General features: G+C 40.8%; 1 protein-coding gene across 1 annotated transcript in view; it reads left to right on the top strand.

Moving 5' to 3' along the window:
- The window catches only part of ipmkb (inositol polyphosphate multikinase b), a 38,441-nt gene extending 26,089 nt beyond the window's left edge, over positions 1-12,352 (top strand). The window contains exons 5-6 of the mRNA XM_034708829.1: positions 5,704-5,785; positions 6,607-12,352. Of these exons, the coding sequence (XP_034564720.1) occupies positions 5,704-5,785; positions 6,607-7,421 (897 nt within the window). The 3' untranslated portion in view covers positions 7,422-12,352. The remainder of the gene's footprint in view (positions 1-5,703; positions 5,786-6,606) is intronic.
- The last annotated feature ends 1,555 nt before the right edge of the window (positions 12,353-13,907 follow it).

The following is a 13,907-nucleotide window of genomic DNA, read 5'->3' as shown; positions in this document are numbered from 1 at the left end:
AACTTAAAACACCTCCCTGATAGATGAACCAAATATGAGACAACCATATGATGTTTGTTCCATGTGATAGAAAATCTGAACAAAACAATGTGTTCAAGTAGGGATGCACCGATCCCACTTTTTAGGTCCCGATACCAATATCGATGCCTTGGCTTTGGTATCTGCTGATACCGGTACTAGCTGATCCGAATCCGGGTATTGATTTAACAATCTCTATTCCTTAATGTGAGGATAGAATCATGTTTTGGCAACTTCAGGCTTTTCTGACTTGATGGGGAACTGTACCTGGGTTCCAAGTGTTAAACCAGAGGCTGTAATCCCTTAATGTCAAGGATCCGGAACAACTAAATCCAGTAACCCGTCCGTTTTTTCACACTTTGAATCCATTAATAGACAGTTTCTTCCTTCTTTGCAGTCGGCTACAGCTGACGTAAACTTCTCCCTTTTGAGCTTCCGTTACTGCCATCCGTCGAAACATTAACGCTGCACATGTTCCAAGTTTCCGGCAAAAGCAGCGTGACATGCAGCTAAACTGCAGAGCCTCTGTAGTTAGTCTCCATCATGCTCCACCGGGCAAAAATGCACAGACCGGCTGGCGCTGATGACGAAGGAGACGCACATGGCTGTTGTTAACACAGAAAAGCATAGAACTGAGATGATTGGATCTGCCATATGGATCGGCACTATGTATCGGCCCTTTGTCACCGATATCTAATCTAGCTTTTTGAGTCCGATCTAGCTGATATCTGATACCGGGATCGGATCGGTGCATCCCTATGGTCAAGTAAGTTCTTAACAATCAATTAATGGATACTTGATTAGTTGTTGACTTCCCTAATCTGGAGAAAGTTGTATGTAGGCTGTGACTGAATAAACTCCTGAGCAGCGCCTAACTAGCATGTGGTTAGCATGCGATCGATAACCTACAAGAAGGACTGAAGGCTGGTGGTGCTAGCTTTGCTAATGTTAGCCCAGTTTGGTAAACGACCAGGAAACAAGTCTCTTCAGAACCTCTGTAGTGGGGAGCAGAGAGTGGGGGAGGACATGCAGCAAAGGGTGAAGGCCAGGAGCCGAACCAGCGACCGCTGCGAAGACCAATCAGATTCTAGAGCTTGTTAGCTCTCAGCAGATGGAAACAATTCTCACAAAGATTTTCTCTTGATTGTGCCCAAATTTTTAACTTTCATTATTTAACTTTGTCATTACTTTAATCAAGCTCCATGGACACGTCTGATTTCAACAATATAATGATATAGTATTGATAAGAGAGCTGATTGAAGGAGGGGTCTTATTACACAGTATGACACTGATGGTGTTTGTCTCACCCACACCTGATGTAGGTAAACGTAGCTGACAGCTTAACTGCAGTACGTCTACGCCCTCTGTAAACATGTTAGAAAAAGAGCTTCACACTTAGCATGGATATTTGCTGATGTGGTTTCTGTGGACAAAGGTGGAGACAAAAGGTAAATGCAATGTTTGATCTGTGCTGGAGAACCTCAGGCTGTAAAACTGACAGGCAGTCTCAGGAGGGTCATTGTGAACAACCTGCCTGTCCTACAGCTGGACTAGTATATGTTTTAAGTTCTTTATGGATCAAGTACCTCACTGATTATGATGGATTATTTCAGACTGATAAGCGAGTTCAGAGTTAAATGGGATAGAATTTGCAGCCTGTGAATTATGGGGCGCCGTTTGTAAAGTTGTGCACACCGAAAATAACAGCAACGTTTCTCCACATTTAGCTCCAAAACGTCATAAAAACGGAGTGTGATTTTTTTAAAAGTCAATTTTTTTTATCACATTTAGAAGAATATTTGTGATCTTCTTCACATTTAATTTTGTTGTGAAAAAATATTAAGTTAAAATCACTGTAAAATCTTGAGATGTCACGAGAAAGTGGTTCTTTCAAAAGCTTTTTTTTTCTTCTGAATATCTAAAATGTTATATTTTATCCATTATTTTAAAAATATAAATAAATATATCAGTAAAAATGAATGCAAACAGAATCTGTATATCCTATCACTGCTACAGACTAAACATGAAGATTACTTGCATTCTGCTTTCAGCCTTTTTTAAATAACTATAATAATAATAATAATAATAATAATAATAATAATAATAATAATAATAATAATAATAATAATACATTTTATTTACAAAAGCGCTTTAAAAGATTCTCCAAGGGCTTTACAGGAAAATAAGATAAAATTATACAATAGAAAAGCAAATGAAAACAGTGGAGAAAAAAAAGCAAAGAAGAGCAAGGCAGCAAAATAAAACAAAACAAGAAAAAAATCTATCAGTTTAAAAGCCTTTGTAAAAAGGTGTGTTTTGAGTCCGGATTTGAATTTGGTGAGTGAGGGAGAGAATCTGAGGTGTTGGGGGAGAGAGTTCCAGAGGGTGGGGGCAGTGACAGAGAAGGCCCTGTCCCCCCAGGTTCGGTGCTTGGGTTTGGTGAGAGGGGTGAGGAGGTTGGCGTTGGTGGAGCGGAGGTTGCGGGAGGGATTGTATGGCTGCAGAAGGTCGGTGAGGTAGGAGGGAGCTAGATTGAGGAGGGCTTTGTAGGTGATGAGTAGGATCTTGTACTGTAATCTTGAGGCGATGGGAAGCCAATTGAGGTTCTGGAGGACTGGGTTGATGTGGTCTCTGGAGCGGGAGTGAGTGAGGAGGCGTGCAGCTGAGTTTTGTATGTATTGTAATTTGTTGAAGAGGGTGTTGGTTGTACCGTAGAGGATGCTATTGCAATAATCGAGTTTCAGCTGCAGTGAAGGAAAGGGAGGGGCGGAGGCGGGCGATGTTTTTGAGGTGGAAGAAAGCGTTTTTTGAAATATTGTTAATGTGTTGTTGAAAGTTGAGTGACTGATCAAAAATGATACCAAGGTCACGGATGTGGGTGGATGCGGAAACAGTGGAATTATCAATAGTGAGTGAGAAGTCTGGGCAGGTGGAAGTGAGGGATTTTGGGCCTATGATAAGAATTTCAGATTTATTACAATTGAGTTTGAGAAAGTTTGTTTGCATCCAGGAGTTTATTTCAATAAATGAAATAAAATGATGTTATTTTGGCTCTCAGTTTTAATGTCTGTTTTTGGGTTGGTTTATTAGTGCTTACCCATGGCTGTAAGTAATGTTTAACCAACCTAAGTAACAGTGTGACCCGAGTCTCTGGCACCGTATTTTGGGGGTCCTGGGCTGAAAAGTTTGGGAACCCCTGCTCTACGTTGACCCAAGCTTTGTTTTCTGCATCATGCTGGACCCATATTGGTTTATATGATCAACTGGATATTTATAATGAAACTAACAAACTTTTTATGCAGATTTTAAGTTCTGTTTTTAATTTAAACCAAAAAATGAGTCGGGAGAGGAGGTGAGAGCTTTAGTTTGGATCATTTGTTTAAAGTTATTTGTGATAAAGAGACTCTGCTCTGAGATTGAGCCCCGTCTTTAAACCTGATCTTTGTTACTGTCTTGAATCTCACACCTGTGAAGTAACACGGTTAAGAAAGCTACACATAAAACAGACAAGATGTGTAGGAAAAGTTTTAAATCGGTGAGGTCTGAGTGTCTTCAATTGCAGCCCAAACCAGTACGTGACTGCTCTGCACATTTTTTTTAAGGTACCGTTTTTGGAAACTGAAGCACATTTGGACTTATAAGGAGATTAAAATGACTTCAACCAAGCTTTAATTTAAACTACATTATCTCTTTAAAAAAAAGGTTCAGAATTGGGTTAAAAGAGTTTAAGAGGTTAAATAATTCATTCAGTGTTAAAACAGAGGAGTCTGTCATCTGACTCATTTTTTTAACAGGGCGTTAAAAACAGATCGTGTCTGGCCCCGAGCTAGGAAAATTCCAGCACTAATCTCAGCTATGTGTTTGTTTTGATACAGAGGAAACTAATTAGTGGTAATGATCCTCCTGATGGAGGAGTGATAGTGAGGGAGGAGAGTTAGAGAAACAACAGATGAAGGGGATAAAGTGGTTGTAGCATAGGTGAGCTGAAGACATGATCTCCTTTTTCTGCACGAAGGATCAGAAACTCGGGCCCCGTTCTCAACATGTAGCTTACTTTATACAAGCTCATATACTTGTTTAATGCTAACATTTGATTTGTTGATGCTAGCTGACGTTATCTTGAATCAAAGTGTGATTTTGTTTGCACGTAAAGCGAAATCAGAAGAGAGTTGGTGTTGGAGCTATTTACATTGTTTCGTATACACTACCAGTCAAAAGTTTGGACACACCTTCTCATTCAATGTTTTCTATTTATTTTAATTATTTTCCACATTGTAGATTAATACTGAAGACATCAAAACTATGAAATAATCTGGTTTTGCCATAATCTGGATTACAACAGTAGTCAAATAGGACTATCCATTGTGTACTAACCCTACCTCTGAACAACACAACTGATGGTCTCAAACACATTAAGAAGGCAAGTCATTCTACAAATGAACTCTTGACAAGGCTCATGTTCATTAGAAACCATTCCAGGAGACCACTTCATGAAGCAGACTGAGAGAATACCAAGAGTGTGCAAAGCTGTCATGAAGGAAAAAGGGGGCTACTTTACAGAATCTAAAATATAAAACATATTCTGCTTTGTTTAACACTTTTTTGTTCATTCAATAATTCCATATATGTTCTTTCATAGTTCTGATGTCTTTGTTATTAATCTACAGTGTTTACAATCATTAAAATACAAACCCTTGAATGAGAAGGTGCTTCCAAACTTTTGACTGGTAGTGTCAAAAGTCATGGGCAAGTAAGATTGGAGGGGGCAGACACCGAGGGAGGTGAGTGTTTTTTTACCAAGAGTTGTGAGAGCACATAGACGCTACCTATTGTTTGAAAGAAGCCCTTTTTGTTGTTCAATAAAACACCAAAGAAACTGCATCCTTGGCTGGACATTAACAATCTTTGGATCCCGTGTACGATCCACTCTCCCCACTCTTTGCGTTTGTTTTGACAAAATCAAGCAGCCACTACAGTTGGATTAATTGTTTTTAATTTTATAGCATCATTACTGATCATATGGTTGTTATAATAATAATAGTAATGATTTTATTTAAAGAGCACTTTTCAAAAAACTGGTTACAAAGTGCTATACATGGGCAGCAAAATGCAACAAGCAGGTCGTAAAAACACAAAAGGCAAGATAAAGAAAGAAAACATATTTCAGATAATTTAATTCCTTTAAAAGAACTCTAAAGGAATTCAATTATTTGACATATATATTTGTAAACCAGTTAAAATCAAGTAGAATAAAATAAAGTCCAGGAAGACTGTTTTAAGACGAGATTTAAAAGAGATCACTGACTCAGCAGACCCGATCCCCTCAGACAGGAGCTCACTCCATACTTTCGGACCCCTCACTAGTGTTCCCCCTTGTCGTGTTATGATAGGTCGGGTCTTCCCCCTGACATTGGTCACTTTTATTTGGTATGGTGTTAATAAAACATCCTGGTTGTAATCCAGCCGTCTGTCAGAGTGCACTTCGTCTAAGCTTGACTCAACATGCAGGAGACTCTGATGTTATGGAGCAGGGTGTGGGTGTAGCTGTGGGCCACTAGATGGAGTCAGTGTATGATCAGTGAAGAGGAGACACTGATGAGATGTACTGACTGGGTTATTTACTTTGAGAATCAAATAAAGAAATACATCAAACATCATCCTAACGTGACTCTTCTTGTGTTTCAGGTGTACAAAGTGTGCAGCGACACGTTTGACTCGTATGATCAGCACTACGGGAGGGGACTGGGGAAGGACACTATTAAAGATGGTATGTATGCATCTGTTTGTGTGGGTGCATCTGTTGAATTCCCCTGATGTAGGAACTCTTAGCATAGCTCTCATTAGTGAAGCAGTAATGAGTGGAGTAACATCCACGGAGGAAATCGAGGCGGATACAGATTCCAGTGTTAAAATAAAAAGTTCAGCCTATCAGTTTTTATTTTTGTTTAATTTAATTTTTGATGCTTACTTTATTTTTACTGCAAAAATGAAGGCAGTGTACACAGGCCCTCAGTCCCATTATATTGCATTGAATTGAAAATGCATAAATTGTTAGAAAAGCAGTGAGATAAATAGAGAAATAATAAATATAAACAAATGAGCTATCATTTATCTCTTGCTTTTCTATTTTGTGTTTGTTTCTAAGTGCAAAGACCTTGCAGTAGTCTAAAACGTGAGGCTTATTACCTTGTATAGATCTACTATATTGGTGCATACCTAAATAAAACAGCAGTTAGTTGCACAAATCCTGTCATTCCTATAGCAAACTATTGATTTAAGTCATTCCTCAATCAGAAATATCAAACATAGGCTGTTTATAAATGTTAGGATGAAGTTTTCTTGTTAATTATTCCATTAATATAAAAATTTGACATACTAACAGCCTCATGGATTCAAACTTAAAGTGCTTCAAACCTGTATTCTCTCTGATGGCCACCAGGGGGCAACAACACTGGTTATAATAAACTGGATGCCTCTCCTCTCCTCTCCTCTCCTCTCCTCTCCTCTCCTCTCCTCTCCTCTCCTCTCCTCTCCTCTCCTCTCCTCTCCTCTCCTCTCCTCCTGTCCTCTCCTCCTCTCCTCCTGCAGGTCTGGTGAAATTCTTCCACAACGAGGTCAGTCTGAGGAGGGACGCCGTGTCGGCCAGCATCTCCAGAGTGCAGCGGATCCTCCGCTGGTTCGAGTCCCAGCAGCAGCTCACCTTTTACGCCAGCTCCCTTCTCTTTGTGTATGAGGGTGTCCCCTCCTCTTCTTCCTCATCCTCTCTCCCCTTCCCTCTCAGCACTCCTGCCATCAGCCCACCTACGGGGAAGACCGGCAGGTTATCATCAGAGAGCGACGGCGGTGGGATCGTTGATGGAACAGCCAGACAGGATGGGGCGGAACAGGAAGAGGAAGTGGCTGAGTACAACAACAACAACATTCAGGTGCCCTGGGACTACAGCCTGGCTACCATCTATGCCAACCACACGAAAGGGGGCCACCATCACTGTGCCAAGGGTCTTCTCCATGGCAACAGTGGAGCTAGTGACACCACGGAGACGACAGCGAGCGTGCTCTCTGGAGATAAAACCTCAGCACTGTGCGAAGAAGACAACTCGGCGTGGAAACGGACAGGTGAGTTGCAGCAGGCACCGAACGGAAATGGAAACAAATCACAACTGGAAGGGAAGGACGAGGACGAAGAGGAGGAAGACGGCGGCAGGAGAAGAAGAGGGGAGGAGACGCAGACAGGAGAAGGAGGTGACACGACAGAGGGGAGCGGAGGAGGAGACGCAGAGGTGGAGGTCAGGATGATCGATTTCGCTCACGTTTTCCCGAGCGAGAGCCCCGATCACGGATACATCTACGGCCTCAAGCACCTGCTGACGGTGCTGGAGCAGATCCTCTGTGACTCCGCCTAGAGCTCCCCCTCCTCTTCTTTACCTCTGACCTGCTCCCTCTATCCCTCCCTCTGTCTCCCCTCATCAAACCCTCCCCTCCTGTCTTCTCAAGAAACTCTCAGAGAGGAGAGGGAAGAATCAGAACAGACCTGTCATCGTCAACATCATCATCTCACCTGGTTTTGATGGTCCGTCAGTAGTGTGTGTGTGTGTGTGTGTGTGTGTGTGTGTGTATGCGTGTGCGTGTGTGTGTTTATGTGTGCGTGTGTGTGTGTGTTAGTTAAGCAGTGGCAGTAGAGGCTGACTACTGTGTGTTCCCTGTGATCAGCAGCACTACATGCACTAATTGATTCATGAAGGCATTCGGACCTGAACTTAAATGCAACATCTTCAGCTGCAGGGTTTACCGACGCTCACACACACTCTGCAGCTTCTAACACGACCTTCAGCTCTCTCTGACACACGGCTGATAGGTCTCTGAACATCCGTTTTAAACCCTGATAGATGGCTGACAAGTGCAGAAAGGTTTTGTTCTCTACAAAGCCGGCTGTCGGTGCTGCAGCTTTCTCCTACAAAGGCTCAGATATTTTTAAAAACGTCACAGAACGCCCTTTATTTAGATTTATTAATCTTTTCTAGATTAAAGAGATTGCTCTTCTCAAAGCCACCAGACTCCCTTCACAAATCAGTTACTTCCTCTCGTAGACCTCAGGAGCTTCTCCTCTAACGCCACACTGATCGAGTTATGGCCAAATTCCACCAGATCCGTGTCCGATCCGTGTCCGATCCGTCACGGCACCAGATCTGATATGTTTCTATTCTAGTCAATGTGTTTACTTCCACTGGATCTGAATTTTAACTTAACTACGACAGCGGAGCCAGGCCTGGAGTCAACAAGTCAGAGGTTTTCAGAGGACCAGAAAGACATCATGGATGAGGAGAGGAGGAGGAGAATCCTTGATTCATTGATCACAGAGGGAAAACCTCGGTCACATGACTCCAGCTGTCGGGCTGTCCTGCTCCGTGCTGCGTTCTGAAAACGCAACCGGTGGGTGTTGACGGACGAAAGAGCACGGAGCAGGACCGCAGCGGACACTGATCTGGTGGAAGTCCCATGTTATTCTGTGAGAGGTAGACCAGCATCTCCAGAGCTCCTGAGGTCAGACTTCTCCTAACGTCAGTGGACTCTTCTGACCTTGAGGAGAGCGATGTGATGGAGTTATTTATCCAACCCTTTAATTATCAATCTGAGCCTGCAGCTGCAAAAACCAGCCCCCTGCAGAGGACGTGTTTCGCCAGCAGAGCCTCCTGAAGCAATACTAAAGCAGATTCAAACGTTTTTGTAAAGATGATATGAGCTATTGAACTATGCAGCCTGCCTACTGAAACACACTCAGAGTAAATACAGCACAAAGATAAACTCTGTGTAACTTAAAACAGTCTTCAAATATCCAAATCTTTACCATCAAGTTCACACTGACTCAACTTGATGTGGTCCATTAAAGATTAAAGTGCAACTTCAGCTTAAAAACTACGATGATGAAGTTGTATTTTTATGAGAAACGATGTGAAATAACATACAGGAGGGGATCAGAAGAGCAGCCTGCACCATATTGAGGATCATCTTGTGAAAGTGACTTACTGAAGCTCATCGGATCCCTCATACGTATGCTGATGAGCTGAAGATTGAGTGTTTGGTTCTTTAAGAAACTCCACAAGATGCTCCACTTTCCTCGTTTGAGTGCGGGCGGCTGCTCCTCTGATCCTCCTCTTCAAAATAACTCACCACTCACCTTCGTTATGTCAATATTCTGACTTCATTCTCATAACTTGAAGGCTCTAGTGGTGAAATCACACTCGTCTCTAACCTGCTGTGAGTTTGTGAGCTTCCAGTAAAACTTGAACCCTGCAGGATGTTGCGTTTAAGTCAGGCGGCCATCTTGTTTTGTAGTTTGAACCACTGTCTCCAGGTATCTAACTCAGGTAACTTTACTGTAACATTACTACTACTCTCCTCTCAGCAAGCTGATGGTCATGCTGTTTGGTCGTTGAGTTGAATGATTCTTTAATTTCGTGTGTTTGATCTCATAGATGTTCGTGTTGGACCTGACGCTCTCCTTACATGTTGTGTTCTGTTTTTAACTGTTGTACATGTTTAGCTGCCAAATCCCCTCCTCCTCTTCCTCCTCCTCTTCCTCTTCCTCCTCCTCCTCTCTCAGCCTGTGCTCTCTGCTGTGTTCGTGCAGTAACGTGGTGCCCCGGCCCACACTCGCCTCCCTGCCCTGGTTTCAGTAACAGGATTATATCGCTGATGTCGTACCTTCTTCTTCTTCTTCTTCTTCTTCCATTTCTTTCTTTGATATCAAAGGTGACATTACTCATGATCAGTTTGACTCCAGTGCCATTGTCGTGGCATTAACCACGTGTTATGCTATCATTTTAATTTATTGTGTTGTTATGAATTCACTATAATCTGGGCCAGATTAGGATTTTTAACCCTTTCCCGTTCTGATTCTGGATTTAGTCGTGTTTTTATTTTGATGATGGAAGCATCGTGTGAGGCTGTCATGTGGCCATGTGATGTGCTGACTGATCAGATTTGACTTTAGTAAGGGTTTTAAGATTGTAGTAAAGAACTATGTGAATCATGCTGCTTAAGAGGGAGTGGACAGACAGACGGACTGACAGACGGACAGAATGATGCGTAGAGAGAAAGACAGCAACTGAATGGTTTCTTTATTCTGTCCTTTAGTTTCTTAAGATTGAGGGCTCGGTGCAGGAAGGAGAGAGTTTCAACACTTCATCCAAACTAAGTTTAATATAAGGCAAATGTTTCTGAGTGAGGCTGCTCTCCAATCGTAGGGTTGACTAATAATAATCTGAGGCTGACACTTGGACTGATTCTGTAAATTTAAAGTATTTAATCATCATTTTTATGCCAGGTGCTTCAAAGGTGAAGAGGTTTTCACTGAAACCAAGGACTGAACATTAGAGGTGGATGTAGCCTGTGGTCTTAACGCCAATGACAAAGTGCCTTTAAAGCATGGACTGTATGAGACGTGGCTGCAGTCTCTGTGACGTCACACACCGGTTCCTGAAGCACAGCGATGGCTGGTGCCATTTGAAACACTTACTCAACCTAGAAACAGGAGAAGAGGTGGAGCTGAGTGGGTTTCTACACCCATGAGCTACAAAGTGCTTTCCTTTCAACTCAGATAAGCCCCTATTTTTTGTAAATTACCACATAACTAGCTAGGATTTTCTTTGATAAAAAAAAACATCGCCTCTTGTACAGAGTTTTAAAATAAACAGACAAGCTTCACCCTTTTAAAACCAGGCTGTAATCATGTTACATTGAGCTGTAAATGAGAGTCTTGACATGAAACCAAAAGGATGTTCCCTGGTGCAGACATCCACTTCCTTTATACATGATTTTCTTTTAATGGCCAGCAGGGGGCGACACCAAAGTTCTGATTTCTGATTGTGAGGAACTCTATGAGAAAATTAGCTGGATTTATCGAGTCAGTTGCTCGTCACAAGTCTACCTTTAAGTTTTATTGATACTGCAGAGATTTTGAAATATCTAGTTCAGCTTCAATAATAATAACAATATCTTTATTTTTTAAAGCACTTTTCAAAAGCCAGGTTACAGAGTGCTTAACGTGGGCAGCAAAATAAAACAAGCTGGTCATAAAATCACAGAAAGGTCAGAACAAGAATTAAACATGTTTTAAAAGATGTAAAATTCGTATTAAAGAACTCTGAATGAATTTAATTATTTCAAAATATTTTAAATATATTTTTAAATGGTTAAACTCAAGGAAAAAAATGAAGTTAAATAAAATAATAAATATAAAATGAAGTTGCACTAAAATACACTGGAGGGTGCGGACTTGGCCTAATGGTTAAGCTGCCATGTAGCGGATGGCCCGGGTTCGAATCCAACCTGTGGCCTCTTTCCTACACGTCAATCCCCCGCTCTCTCCCTGTTTCCTACACTATCCAATGTCCTCTCCTCTATAAATAACAAGGTGTAAAAGCCCTCAAAATAAAAGAGAGAGAGTCAGCTGCTCTCATTGTGTCAAGTCAAGCTGTAAAAATAAAATTAATAATAGTAGAAAAAATTATTAACTAGGCTTTAATATCTAAAAAAAAAAAAAAGTTTGCATCACTTGTAGAAGAGAAGAGTGTGCACTTTGGAAGTGGTCGTTCATCTTTAGGCACAAACACCAAGACGACGACAGCAAAGATGCCGCCCTCACGAACCGATGTGTGACCTCATGGAGGCTGGGTCCAGGTCTTAAATGCAGGCTGTGGCTCTAAGTAGTGATGATCATAAGCTGTGATAGACCTGGGGTACAGAAGCGTTTTCTTACAATCATTTTTTCCCCCAAAAAAAAGAGCGAGCAGAGTTTGAAAAGAAGAGCAAAAATGAAAATATTGGGTTTACTCCAAGTCAACTAATTTCCATCCTGACATTTGAATTCAAAGCTCTGCTGTGGTTTGCACAAGAGAAACTTTAAATACACTCAGTCCTGAAATTAGTCCAACCCTACGCTCAGCAGCTGAAACGTTCGTCTTCAGAATATAAAAGTCTTAGATATTTTAAATCAGCTGAAGAGAGTCAACATTTTCAATCATATGTTTACTGATTTGACGTAATCCTCCTGAGATGCTGAGCTGTGTGTGTGTGAGTGTGTGTGTGTTTGTGTGTGCTTGTGTGTGTGTGTGCCCCCCTCTGCTCTCCACACTAACTCTGGAGCGGCGTTTAACCGCGCTGCTCCTCTTTGATTTGAACCGATGATATGCACAGGCCTCTTCAGTTTATGTAGCTTGTAATATATGGATATAATGAACGATATGAGACTCCTGATCTTTTGTAAATTAACTCCATTAGATGTAATATGATTTGTATCTTGAACCAAAAGAGACGATAAACTATTAGAATATTATATTTTTCTCTAACTTTTCTTTTTAATAAACGTGATCGTTTCTTTGAATTAATCGATAAGAAAGTTTGAAAGTTTACAGGAATCAGAGAACAGATTTTTTTAATCACTGCCTTATGTTCTGTTGATGTCTCCATGTCATCTCTGTGTTTTTAATATTGATTATTGATCAATCAGGCAGCTTTGTGAATCTCCTCTCTGGGTTTTTAGCCTGTTTTCTCACGGCTAACTCACTAAAACCATATCATGCATCATTGAACACAGGGCATTGGTTTGACGGATGACTGGCTCATGATGATGCAGCTCTTTGTTTTAATCAGTCAGTGTCACTGAGACATTTGATTTCAGGGAAGGTGGGCTGATTTACACACAAAGTACCACAAATCAGAGTAAATTATTGGAATATGTTGTATATGTATTTTTTTTTCTAAAAGGATGCATCTTGTAAATGATCAAAATTAAAGCTCCTGTTAGTAACTCCTGTTTGTGTCAATTTTGGCGCCCCCCTCTAGACAAAGTGGTACCTTATATTACTAACCTGGGGTACTAGTTTGTCACAAAAAACTTTATTTTTACAGTCAAATGTTTTATTTATTGATAATCTTTGCCAAGGGAAATGTAAAAAAAAAAAAAAGAAGGTTTTGATCCCTTCTTTTGACAACTGCCCCCAGGCCTAAAAAATCCAGATCATGAAAAAGTAAATCTCTATGCTGATGATTCAGTTTGCTTTTGCAGGTCATGAAGGAGCTCTGATATAATTTCAGCCTGTTTCACAACCAAATAAAAACTCCTCACAGGAGCTTTAAAAGAGTGAAATTACACTACCAGTCAAAAGTTTGTAAACACCTTCTCATTCAAGGGTTTGTATTTATTGTAATTATTGTAAACACTGTAGATTAATACTGAAGACATGAAAACTATGAAAGAACATATATGGAATTATTGAATGAACAAAAAAGTGTTAAACAAAGCAGAATATGTTTTATATTTTAGATTCTGTAAAGTAGCCCCCTTTTTCCTTCATGACAGCTTTGCACACTCTTGGTATTCTCTCAGTCTGCTTCATGAAGTGGTCTCCTGGAATGGTTTCTAATGAACATGAGCCTTGTCAAGAGTTCATTTGTAGAATGACTTGCCTTCTTAATGTGTTTGAGACCATCAGTTGTGTTGTTCAGAGGTAGGGTTAGTACACAATGGATAGCCCTATTTGACTACTGTTGTAATCCAGATTATGGCCAAACCAGATTATTTCATAGTTTTGATGTCTTCAATATTAATATGAATGTTGAAAATAATTAAAATAATTAAAAACCATTGCATGAGAAGGTGTGTCCAAACTTTGGACAGGTAGTGTATGTCAAAGGCTTTGTTGTGAATCACCTGCATCAGAATCTGCACTTGATAAATCGACAACAAGAGCTGATGAAATATACCAAACATATGCAAACAGATTAAAACATTCATAAATACTACTAAAGGCATGAACTGCCGACTGCCCTCTGCCTCACAATGTCTCAGTGCGTGTCTGTAGCACCTTTAATCATCATACTGGAAACCA

The sequence above is a fragment of the Notolabrus celidotus genome, chromosome 18 (assembly GCF_009762535.1).
Source record: "Notolabrus celidotus isolate fNotCel1 chromosome 18, fNotCel1.pri, whole genome shotgun sequence".
In the NCBI taxonomy this organism is placed as follows: Eukaryota; Metazoa; Chordata; class Actinopteri; order Labriformes; family Labridae; genus Notolabrus; species Notolabrus celidotus.
The sequence above is the reverse complement of the archived record's forward strand: the minus strand, read 5'-3'. Positions and strand labels throughout refer to the sequence as shown.